At 41.6% G+C, this 12,864-nt stretch overlaps 1 protein-coding gene across 1 annotated transcript in view; it reads left to right on the top strand.

Moving 5' to 3' along the window:
• SEMA3C (semaphorin 3C) overlaps positions 1 to 12,864 on the top strand; it is a 229,319-nt gene that overhangs the window by 179,436 nt on the left and 37,019 nt on the right. Inside the window, exons 14-16 of the mRNA XM_069765149.1 lie at positions 1,150 to 1,191; positions 5,064 to 5,221; positions 6,450 to 6,517. Coding sequence (XP_069621250.1) covers positions 1,150 to 1,191; positions 5,064 to 5,221; positions 6,450 to 6,517 — 268 coding nt within the window. The remainder of the gene's footprint in view (positions 1 to 1,149; positions 1,192 to 5,063; positions 5,222 to 6,449; positions 6,518 to 12,864) is intronic.

The following is a 12,864-nucleotide window of genomic DNA, read 5'->3' as shown; positions in this document are numbered from 1 at the left end:
AGGCTCTAAAAGAGGTTGTTCTTGAAGAATGGAAAACGAGAGATGTTGCAATATGTCACCAACTTGTTCATTCCATGCCTAATAAACATGGTGCTGTCCTTGGACATCATGGAGGTCATAGAAAGTAATAGTTGTATAGTTTTTGATGTGGGGTGTATTCATTCTTGCATCAACTAATTTGAGCAAAACTGAAGATTTATTTTAACAAAAGTTATATTAACCTTACTTTCATGTTATGGGTTAAAAAATGTTCTATGAAACTCAGTCTCAGAAATTGTTTGTGTGTTCAGTGAGAGATTGATTAAAATCTTACTTTTCAAAGTGGGTGTATTGATTTATACTGATCACTGCATAACTGTGTTGCATCAAAGAGAGAGCAACTTATTACACAAAATAATATATTTTTAAAAAATTATAAAAGAGGAAGTGATACTGTTACAAACACTTCACAGGAGGCAATATAACTGATTTCAGGACGGTTATGTTTTTCCCCAAGGCTGCGCATTAACAATTCCTGGAAGTCATCTATAAGTAACTAGACATAACGGATTTCTGTTTGCATCCTAATTTTTCACAACTTGTAATGCTTAGCTGATTTTTTTCGCCTACTGACCGTTACCACAACATATATCCCAGTAGCTGTTCTCACATGCTAGGAAGATATAGCAATTGGCCACCTGCCAACTCTCCTCTTACATAGATCAAATTAATCAATGCAAAGTAGAAATCCTTCTGCTTATGAAGTATTGATATTAGAGACCAAATCACATGAAAATAGGTGCAAGGACTCTTTTTCGGGAACACAGACTTACAATTCTTATTAGAATTTATACTATTAGTTCTGATTTCATTTTCATGACAACAGAGTAAAGTTACAGTAAGTCTATTGGGCAGACGATTCAATAATTTACTTTTCTATACAATGCATATTGCAGTGACAGGATGATTTGTATCTGTTGTACGTGTCCAGTGGTCTTTGACTTGGTGCGGAAGTCTGTGTGTCTGTGATTGTCCTGATATAGTTTAATTCTAAGATTCATAGCTTTATTTAAGATTTTATAGTAATATGTGTAACATCAGCAATTTTTGTCTTGTACTAATGCATGTGGTGACCTGTGCCCATTACAAAAATCTGTTCTCTTTGTTTAGGGTCATTCTTCTATAAGATCTATGAAGATTTCCTCAAAAAAGGTAATTTGCCTTTTATCTTTTAGCCTGCATTGTTTACAAATTAGTGTACAATGTAAAAGCATGTATTTTATGTGCGCATGCATTATTGCCAAATTATTCTCCGAAACAGACTAGGTTATATAAAAATATTGAACCAAATTAGATATATATATTTGCAACAGTGTATGATGCAAAAAGTCTTGATTCAGGGCAAAAAGGAAATTATGAACACCCTGTGTCTTTTAATGGCTCAATCACATTTAGTGCATATAATTAATGAACTTTTATACTTGTGGTCGTATTTAGCCTATGCCAGACACATCAACAAAGCTTGTGGTCAGTTACTTTAAGTTGTAAAACAATATTGAAAGTTATCCCATCACTCAAAATGTACTGGTGAAAGAGATTAGACATAGAAATACTGTAGATATTAAGGTGTCAGCATATCAAAATCTAATTGTACCAATATAGTCAAAGTTTCAGTCCAATCTGGACCTTGTCCGCTCCCTTAAAGTGTATTTACTCCACAAGATTATAATTTACGATTATTCCTAGGATCACTTGTCTCACGATAATCTTGCAGTGTAAACAGGCTGCCGATCACCCAATGATTGAGCAAAACGCTCATTCGTTGGGTGCAATGTTTTCTTAAGAAGGCTTAAAATCATTGTTCTTGGCAAGCTATTTGAACTGAACAATCTCTTACAGATCAGTCAATGAAGTGCGGTCTGCCTGTGTAAACACGTTGCTGATAAGTGTTTGATAAGTGCCGCACAAAGACTAGTGTAAGCAGACCCTTATCAAAAATACACACAAACTGTAATTGCACAAATTAAAACCAATGATTTGCATAATATTTAACACAATATTTACATATTAGCAAACGCGAATGCAGTCTTGTGGACCCATAAGTCAATAGTAGACTAGTAATTTTGACTCAAGTGCACTCCAGTTTTGGGAGTTAAAACCAAATGTGTTCAGCTATAAATATAGAGATATGAAAGGGAGACCATATATACATGCTACACACTACTAAAATAAGGCTAGCAAGTACCACAGAAACTGTGTGATAGATATATATGAATGAATAAGCTGACTACAGGTGATGCAAACTATGCTCGCAGGCCAAGGGAGAGAGAACAATGGGTCACACCATCCACGTAGAGCGTACTGGCATGATTACCTATCAAGCTATGTGACGTACCGGTAAGACTGACTGTCCGTACTGGTTAGAGTTTGTGTGCAGTGTCTTTATGTACACATTGCACAGTGTTGACATGCGAGCTGAACATATAGACGTAGAAATGGGCCATTGTTGAGGGCGGAAGTAGGTAATGGCCTTAATGTAGGTATGTGAGATGAAGGCAAAAAAAGTAATCTAAGAACCAAAATTTGAACTGCGCAATGGAAGGAAATGGGGCATGATGAGCAGGGACTAAAATTCACATAATAAACTTAATGTGAAATTACCCTTAGGAAGAACTTGGGAATCAGTTTATAGCACTTGCAAACTGTTCAACTTTTCGCTTCTTCCCAGAGTTGAATATTTCAGAATTTCTTGTACTGTCCTTTCATAGCAAACTTTAATCTAATTTTATGTTCTTGTAGCTACAGTTATATCCTAAAGCTCAACGTTACGCAACTATACATTTCAGTACTTACTTATTGAAGACTGGTGACAGATTAAATTCATTTTTCCAACTCTGATGACTGTAATTACAGATTGCGCTCCAAAAATTAATTCCCTAATCTATGTTCAAGATTGCAAAATGTGTTTTATGGCAGGCATGTAATTTCACATTTCCATAAGTGACATTTTAAAGCTACGTCCCTAGTAACTGATAAATTCCCTTTTAGTAAGACGTCTGCAGGCAAGTAGAGATTAGATTCATTAGTAATAACACTCCTAAAATCAATTGAGCACTTTAGTCATTGAGCATATCCTCTCACACTGATTATGTTATACTACATCTAAATTCAGAAATTCTACAAAGATGGAATACTCATTAAGTTTTGTAAAGTCAAGTACTAAAGCACATTAGAATTAAAAGAAAGTATTGAATTGGGAAAAAAGCAGATGGAATACAGAATATGTAACATTTTCATATGAATTCAGCTATAATATACTGTACACTTAGACTTCTGTTATGGAGTTCTAGATTATAAAATATGCTATCTAATAGCTAAAATCCCAAAGAGATTAACTAGAATATAAATTGGTATACATGCAAACATGCAGGCGCATGTTCACACTGGTCACTAAGCAGACAAAACATAAGGCAAAATCAGCAAATACCCTGCAGTAAATAAGTAAATAGCAATAGTGCATGAAAATACCATAGGGTAATTAGTTGACTTGATTTTGATAAAAAAATGTAAAAGCTATTGCATCAATGCAACCCTACCGAAATCCCAATCTGCACATGAGCCGCCTTCAGCAGCCATTTTCCCGAAGTCCTCCACAGTGAAAATGATGGGAAGTGTTGGGACTCCCGACATTTTTTGAAAGCCTCACACCATCAAACACCCCTCTGCCCAGCCCGGGGCCTGCGGCATCGACCCACTCTTGCCGCCATCGTAAAAGTGGACTACAAGACTCACCACCATTTTATTGAAAAAAAAAATCCTATATTCCTCCCCAAAATTTGGATTGAGTCTTATGGTCATGTGCATCTTTATAGACCTTAAAATACGGTAGTTTACACAGTTTATTAAATTTATTATATACTATATGATTGCATTGGCAATTGGAATCAGCCAGCAATACTGCAAAGAAGGAAACAGTAGTGAGACGTATACAAGCGTTATCATAATAATGAGGCATCAACACATTCTACAACTTTGCATGATGCATAGATATAAAGTGTGCCAAGCGAGCCAGTGCCCCAAAAAGTATTTTTAAAAACTCTCTTCAATATGCACTATTTTACATTTTATGGACCAAAACCATCTGTAGCTATAAGAGGTCCAGGTTCCATTATGACCCTATATACATTTGATTAAAGTCTGCCCAACCCGCCAATTTGAGATAGACTGGCCAACTATCTAATGTGTAATGTGGCCTCCATTTTTTTGGTCTCTGGGAGATAGGCTGCCAATAGCGGTGTCTTACAATGGCTTAGGTTGGATATATATTGCATGATTATCATGGAATTGTCTTCTGAGAAACACTTGCTTAATCGGGTAGTTTAAACAAACTAGTGATCATCTAACAAATGTCCAAAACGTATGTTTGTTGGGTGAAATTATTTTTAAGCTTGCTTAATAATAATCGATCTCACTAGTAGTGGTTGTTTAATGCTGCATGTCGAGTGGTTTAATCCAGCCCTCATGGCACTTGCTCTGCCGAGTGCTCCTGTGTTCTCTATGAGAGAGCAGCTGCCAGACATGTCCGGGCGGTGGCTTACCTCAAGGATAACAAGTGGATCTTCAGTCTGAAAACGAACATGCTGGATCCTCGACAATAAATTCTCTGGGGCTACCATAAACATTAGACTGTATTAATATTCTAGGCCCTTTTTAGCTTCAGATTAAACCATTCATTTCTTTTTAAAATCTACTTTCAGATTTTCACGTGTGGCAGCTGACACATTAATTTACAGCTCTCGTTGTTGATGCTGGTGGTTTTGCCAGGCCTTCATAGCTCTTCTTATCATGTTCAATAATGGCACCTTTCCCTATAAACTTTTAAAATATTGTGTTTTGGAAGAAAAAACAGAAATTATTTTTTTCTTTGCGTCAAAAGCTAGATTTGTTTTAGGTCTAATAACCAGTGTTGTTCTGTGATTGTAATTATTATAGCCTGTATCTCTACACACAAGATATAAATCCATTCAGCTAAGACAGTAAAATGCTAAGAAACAGTTTGCTGAAAATAGGTTTTCATTTTACAGCAACAATTGTACGTTAGCTCAGAAGAAGGTGTCACTCAGCTGTCTTTACACCGTTGCCATATTTATGGGCCTGCATGTGCAGACTGCTGCCTAGCCAGGGACCCTTATTGTGCCTGGGATGGAAACTTTTGTTCCAAGTTTTACCCCTCTGGGAAAAGGTAAGACACTTGTGTTATGACTTGTATTGGGTTTTATGTGTTGATGTTTTGCTTCTGTCTAGACTGGAGAAGGTTTCATTTTATAGTTTATTGTGGAATTTTTGCTATGTAAGAGTATGCCTGAATAATTTTTACAATTTACGTGTCACTTATGTAATAAGAAAAAAACCTGCCTCATTGGATCACAATTAATAGCCAAAAATTTAAATAAGATAATTCCTTTTTGCTGATAACCATGCAGTGTAAACAGATTGATCAATGGGCAAACAAGCAATAGGCTCATTCATGAAATGATTTTTAAGCCTGCGTAATAAACGATTATTCTTGGCAGCAAATCACCCTGTGTATACAGGATATGTGCTGCCGAGACCAACAACAGTCTGTGCACACAGAGCGATCATTGAATTAATATTCTGCTCACAGGCAAATATGTAGCTGATCAGTGGTCATTTAACTCGAGCCAAAAGGCTCTAATTCAGTCAGGCCACACATCTCCTTATTTAAAAGTTGTACTCATGTCAATCAGCTGATCACTGGATCATCTTTTGAAAAAGGAGATCTTCTATGAAAAATAGCAGTGCTAAGCTTTAAAGGGACACTTAAGTAAATAAGGCAGCACACTGCAGCGCTAAAACATGTAAACTTGAAAACACGAAATTTGAACTGCATTACTGCACTAGAAATATGAAAAATGAGAGCTTTTAGCGCATAAAAATGGCCAATTTTATGTGTACCTGGTAGCCCCTTTACGGCATCTCTCTTATACCAGGTCCTAAACTTGCCTTACCTCGCTGAGAATAAACGTCTCCATCTGAATGGGTACATGTGAAAACCTCTTCCTAGACTAAAATTCTCTCTCTCTGTGGAGGGGTATTGGACCTGCTGTAATTAAAACACCTGAAGCTAGGAGGCGGAGTGCACGATCAGAAGGCTAAAGAATACATTTTTTTTAATTCTGTTGTTATTGCAGGTTAATGCTATTAAAATATATATTTGCCATATTTTGTCTGTCACACCCCCATTCTTCATAAAAGAATATCTGAGCGTGCTCATTGACCTATACATTAGTAATAGTTGTCTACTGTCCAGATCTTTCAATTTTTGATAAGTAGCCAGCAATCATAACTTATAGTTCATGTCCTCCTATCACTGCATATACCTGTACTTCATTGGAGATTTCCGATGAGTGCTGTTTTGATTTGACCTTTGTGTTTTTCTGATTTCATAGAAGAAGCAGGAGACAGGATATAAAACATGGAAATCCAGTTACCCAGTGCCGTGGATTTAATCTGAAAGGTATTTTACAGAATTATTTTCCGTGATTTCTACTAGAAAATCGATCATTATTGACCTTCTAGAAAAACTTTGACACCAATTCATTAAAGCCTTTATAACTTAAATCTGGTGTAAAATATTTGAAAAGTCATACAAATTTTTGACATTCTTTACCAGTTTGACTCAACTCTGCCAAAATGGTTGGGGTGGGATGAGGTGTGGCTACTCCCGCCCATCAAATTCATGATAAATGGTGCCACTTTCTACACCAAAAAATGTTACTCCAGTGTCTGACTGGAGTAGCATTTCAGACACGGCACACTCTCTTAATGATCTTGACACATTTTATTACAGCGAGACTGGCATAGCACAATTGTGCACTATGCCAATCTTGATGAATCTGCCCCTTTGTGTGCATACATCCCAAGAAGTCAGTTTGAAAACAGCTTCTTATAATTATTAAAGGCATCATAACAGTAAGTAGTATGTAATTATACCGCTGAATATTGTAAATTATTACTGTCACAATTCTATTTAATATTAAACACAAAATAAAGACTGAAATGTTTTAAAGGGAACCTGTCACCCCCGTTTTTTCAGATTGAGCTATAAATACTGTTAAATAGGGCCTGCGCTGTGCGTTACTATAGTGTATGTAGTGTACCCTGATTCCCCATGTATGCTGAGAAATACATTACCAAAGTCGCCGTTTTCGCCTGTCAATCAGGCTGGTCTGGTCAGGTGGGCGTGTTCACAGCGCTCTTATCTTCCCCAGCTTTCCGTTGGTGGCGTAGTGGTGTGCGCATGTCCAAGGTCCGAATTCCCTGCGCCCACGTGAAGACACCGTGCGATCTGCGCTGTCATCCCTTGCATCGGTGGGGGCGGCCATCTTCCTGGGGCCGCGCGTGCGCAGATGGAATGCTCTGCCGCACGGGGCTTCAGGAAAATGGCCGCGGGATGCCGCGCGTGCGCACAAGAGATCGCGGCGGCCATTTTCCCAAAGCCGAGTTTGCATCTCGGCTTTGGGAAAATGGCCACCGCGATCTCTAATGCGCACGCGCGGCATCCCGCGGCCATTTTCCTGAAGCCCCGTGCGGCAGAGCATTCAATCTGCGCACGCGCGGCCCCAGGAAGATGGCCGCCCCTACCGATGCAAGGGATGACAGCGCAGATCGCGCGCTGTGTCTTCACGTGGGCGCAGGGAATTCGGACCTTGGACATGCGCACACCACTACGCCACCAACGGAAAGCTGGGGAAGAAAAGAGCGCTGTGAACACGCCCACCTGACCAGACCAGCCTGATTGACAGGCAAAACGGCGACTTTGGTAATGTATTTCTCAGCATACATGGGGAATCAGGGTACACTACATACACTATAGTAACGCACAGCGCAGTCCCTATTTAACAGTATTTATAGCTCAATCTGAAAAAACGGGGTGACAGGTTCCCTTTAAGTATGCAGTCAATAAAGATATACTTGTTGCTAATATTAGGAGTAGTATTATTATTATGCAGTCTATGTGTAAGGCACTATAAGTAAAAGTCAAATGATAGATGAAAATATACTGTATATACTCGTGCGTAAGTCGACCTGACTATAAGCCGAGGCACCTAATTTTGCCTCGAAAAACTAAGAAAACTTATTGACTCGATTAGAAGCCAGGTATGCATTGTCACTTAATCCCTATTCCATGGCTCCTTATTCCCATCCTTGTATGCAGGGCTCCTTATTCTCATCCTTGTATGCATGGCTCCTTATTCTCATCCTTGTATGCATGGCTCCTTATTCTCATCCTTGTATGTATGGCCCCATGAGAAAAGCATTAAAAAAATCCTACTTACCTTCCCTGCGCACCCTCGCAGCATCTCGATCTGGCTTCCAGCAGCTCCTGCAGCCAGGCGATCACATGTCCCCGCTTGTTAAGGTAATGAATATTCTCTCTCCAGCTTATGGGAGTGGAGAGAGGTGAATATTAATTACTTTAATGAGCGGGCACCCGTGAGAGCCCAGCAGCTGCTGGAAGCCGGTGGCTGCGGCTGTAACTGCGCGCTATAAGAGAAATGAATATTCATTGCCAGGGCAGTGAATATTCATTTCTCTTTAGCAGTGGGCACAGGCTTTAGCCGCAGCTGCCGGCTCTGTGACTTGCTGCTTCACCGCTCCCCATCCCCAGCTACAAACTGGGATAATGACTCGTGTATAAGCCAAGGAGGGTATTTTCAGCACAAAAAATATGCTGAAAAACTCAGCTTATACACAGTAATAAGAAAGAGTACTTTTTTAAATGCTTTAAAAGCTTCTCGTTTTATAGGAATGCTGTAAATAGTGTTTTGCCTAGTACAAGAGTTGGTGTTATATAGAAAATTCTTGTCATGCTACGTATAAATTCTGTTAATCTGAGAATCCATAATTACATACTGATATGTGAATTATAAATGGGCTCTGAAATCTGTCGACAGCCTGCTGTGTAGGGGGTCAGATGATTGTCTGAGAACATAATGATCTGGCATACCCAGTTACGGACTGCTGATCGTTTAACCCCTTAGCGACCGCCGATACGCCTTTTAACGGCGGCCGCTAAGGGTACTTAAACCACAGTGCCGTTAATTAACGGCGCTGTGGAAAAAGTGAATAGCGCCCCCCAGAGTCGGATTTTCTCTGGGGTCTCGGCTGCCGGGGGTAGCCGAGACCCCAGAGAACATGATTCGGGGGGTTTTTTACCCACCCCGCATTTGCGATCGCCGGTAATTAACCGTTTACCGGCGATCGCAAAAGAAAAAAAAAACACGATCTCTTTAATTTCTCTGTCCTCCGATGTGATCGCACATCGGAGGACAGAGAAAAGGGGTCCCAGGTAGCCCCCCAATACTTACCTATCTCCCCCGATGCTCCTCGTGGCTCCCGGTGGGCGCCGCCATCTTCAAAATGGCGGGCGCATGCGCAGTGCGCCCGCCGGCCGGTCCCGCGAAAATCTTTGGGGTCTCGGGTGCCGGGGGTAGCCGAGACCCCAAAGAGCATGATCGGGGTCGGTTTTATCGACCCCTGTTTTGCGATCGCCGGTAATTAACTGTTTACCGGCGACCGCAAAAAAAAAAAAAAAGTAAAGTGTAATTCTCTGTCCTCTGATGTGATCGCACATCAGAGGACAGAGAAATAGGGGGATTCGGGGACCCTATCATACTCACCTGTGTCCCTGGATCCTCCTGCTGCTCCTCCTGGCCGCCGGCAGAAGAAAATGGCGGGCGCATGCGCAGTGCGCCCGCCATCTGTCTCCATCTGCCGGCCGGCAGGAGAACAGCAGTTGGGGCTAAAATTAGGGGTAGGGTTAGGGGTAATGGTAGGGTTAGGGGTAGGGTTAGGGCTAGGGTTAGGGGTAGGGTTAGGGGTAGGGGTAGGGCTAGGGGTAGGGTTAGGGCTAGGGTTAAGGCTAGGGTTAGGGCTAGGGTTAGGGCTAGGGTTGGGGCTAAATTTAGGGTTAGGGTTGGGGCTAAATTTAGGGTTAGGCTTCTTTCAAACTTACGTCGGTACGGGGCCGTCGCAATGCGTCGGCCCGACATACCGACGCACGTTGTGAAAATTGTGCACAACGTGGGCAGCAGCTGTAGTTTTTCAACGCATCCGCTGCCCAATCTATGTCCTGGGGAGGAGGGGGTGGAGTTACGGCCACGCATGCGCGGTCAGAAATGGCGGATGCGACGTACAAAAAAACGTTTCATTGAATGTTTTTTTGTGCCGACGGTCCGCCAAAACACAACTGATCCAGTGCACGACGGACGCGACGTGTGGCCATCCGTCACGATCCGTCGGCAATACAAGTCTATGGGCAAAAAACGCATCCTGCGGGCACATTTGCAGGATCCGTTTCTTGTCCAAAACGACGGATTGCGACGGAATGGCAAACGACGCAAGTGTCAAAGTAGCCTTGGGGCTAGGGTTAGGGTTGGGGCTAAAGTTAGGGCTAGGGTTGGGGCTAAAGTTAGGGTTAGAGTTGGGATTAGGGTTAGGGTTTGGATTAGGGTTGGTATTAGGGTTAGGGTTGGCATTAGGGTTACGCTTGGGATTAGGGTTAGGTTTGGGATTAGGGTTAAGGTTAGGGTTGTGATTAGGGGTGTATTGGGATTAGGGTTAGGTTTGAGGTTAGGGTTGAGATTAGGATTAGGGGTGTGTTGGATTTAGGGTTTTGATTAGGGTTATGGTTAGGGTTGACATTACGGTTGTTTTGGGGTAAGGGTTGTGATTATGGTTAGGGTTAGTGATTAGGATTATGGATCAGGTTGGGATTAGGGTTAGGGGTGTGTTGGGGTTAGGGTTTGAGCTAGAATTGGGGGGTTTCCACTGTTTAGGTACATCAGGGGGTCTCCAAACACGACAGCCAATTTTGCGCTCAAAAAGTCAAATGGTGCTCCCTCCCTTCTGAGCTCTGCCGTGCGCCCAAACAGTGGGTTACCCCCACATATGGGGCATCAGCGTACTCGGGATAAATTGGACAACAACTTCTGGGGTCCAATTTCTCTTGTTACCCTTGTGAAAATAAAAACTTGGGGGCTACAAAATCTTTTTAGTGGAAAAATATATATATATTTTTTTTTTTATGACTCTGCATTATAAACTTCTGTGAAGCACTTGGGCATTCAAAGTTCTCACCACACATCTATATAAGTTCCATGGGGGGTCTAGTTTCCAAAACGGGGTCACTTGTGGGGGGTTACTACTGTTTAGGTACATCAGGGGCTCTGCAAACGCAACATAACGCCCACAGACCATTCTATCTAAGTCTGCATTCCAAAACGGCGCTCCTTCCCTTCCGAGCTCTGCCGTGCGCCAAAACAGTGGTTTACCCCCACATATGGGGTATCAGCATACTCAGGATAAATTGGACAACAACTTTAGTGGTCCAATTTCTCCTGTTACCCTTGTGAAAATAAAAACTTGGGGGCTACAATATCTTTTTTGTGAAAAAAAAAATATTTTTTATTTTCACGACTCTGCATTCTAAACTTCTGTGAAGCACTTGGGCATTCAAAGTTCTCACCACACATCTAGATAAGTTCCTTGGGGGGTCTAGTTTCCAAAATGGGGTCACTTGTGGGGGGTTACTACGGTTTAGGTACATCAGGGGCTCTGCAATCGCAACATAATGCCCACAGACCATTCTATCAAAGTCTGCATTCCAAAAAGGCGCTCCTTCCCTTCCAAGCTCTGCCGTGCGCCCAAACAGTGGTTTACCCCCACATATGGCGCATCAGCGTACTCGGGATAAATTGGAAAACAACTATTGCAGTCCAATTTCTCCTGTTACCCTTGTGAAAATAAAAACTTGGGGGCTCTAATATCTTTTTTGTGGAAAAAAAATATATTTTTTATTTTCACAACTCTGCATTCTAAACTTCTGTGAAGCACTTGGGCATTCAAAGTTCTCACCACACATCTAGATAAGTTCCTTGGGGGGGTCTAGTTTCCAAAATGGGGTCACTTGTGGAGGGTTTCTACTGGTTAGGTACATCAGGGGCTCTGCAAACGCAACATAATGCCCACAGACCATTCTATCAAAGTCTGCATTCCAAAACGGCGCTCCTTCCTTCCGAGCTCTGCCGTGCGCCCAAACAGTGGTTTACCCCCACATATGGGGTACCAGCATACTCAGGACAAATTGGACAACAACTTTTGAGGTCCAATTTCTCTTGTTACCCTTGTGAAAATAAAAACTTGGGGGCTAAAACATCTTTTTTGTGGAAAAAAAAATATTTTTTATTTTCACGACTCTGCATTATAAACTTCTGTGAAGCACTTGGGCATTCAAGGTTCTCACCACACATCTAGATAAGTTCCATGGGGGGGGGTCTAGTTTCCAAAATGGGGTCACTTGTGGGGGATTTCTACTGTTTAGGCACATCAGGGGCTCTCCAAACGCGACATGGCGTCCGATCTCAATTCCAGCCAATTCTACATTGAAAAAGTAAAACGGCACTCTTTCTCTTCCAAGCTCTGCGGTGCGCCCAAACAGTGGTTTACCCCCACATATTGGGTATCGACGTACTCAGGAGAAATTGCACAACAACTTTAGTGGTCTAATTTCTCCTGTTACCCTTGTGAAAATAAAAATTTGTGGGCAAAAAGATCATTTTTGTAGAAAAAATTCAATTTTTTTTTTCACGGCTCTACGTTATAAACTTCTGTGAAGCACATGGGGCTTCAAAGTGCTCGCCACACATCTAGATAAGTTCCTTAAGGGGTCTAGTTTCCAAAATGGTGTCACTTGTGGGGAGTTTCCACTGTTTAGGCACATCAGGGGCTCTCTAAACGTGACATGGCGTCCGATCTCAATTCCAGCCAATTCTGCATTGAAAAAGTCAAACGGCGCTCCTT

This window comes from Ranitomeya imitator, chromosome 4 (assembly GCF_032444005.1).
Source record: "Ranitomeya imitator isolate aRanImi1 chromosome 4, aRanImi1.pri, whole genome shotgun sequence".
Classification (NCBI taxonomy): domain Eukaryota; kingdom Metazoa; phylum Chordata; class Amphibia; order Anura; family Dendrobatidae; genus Ranitomeya; species Ranitomeya imitator.
The sequence above is the reverse complement of the archived record's forward strand: the minus strand, read 5'-3'. Positions and strand labels throughout refer to the sequence as shown.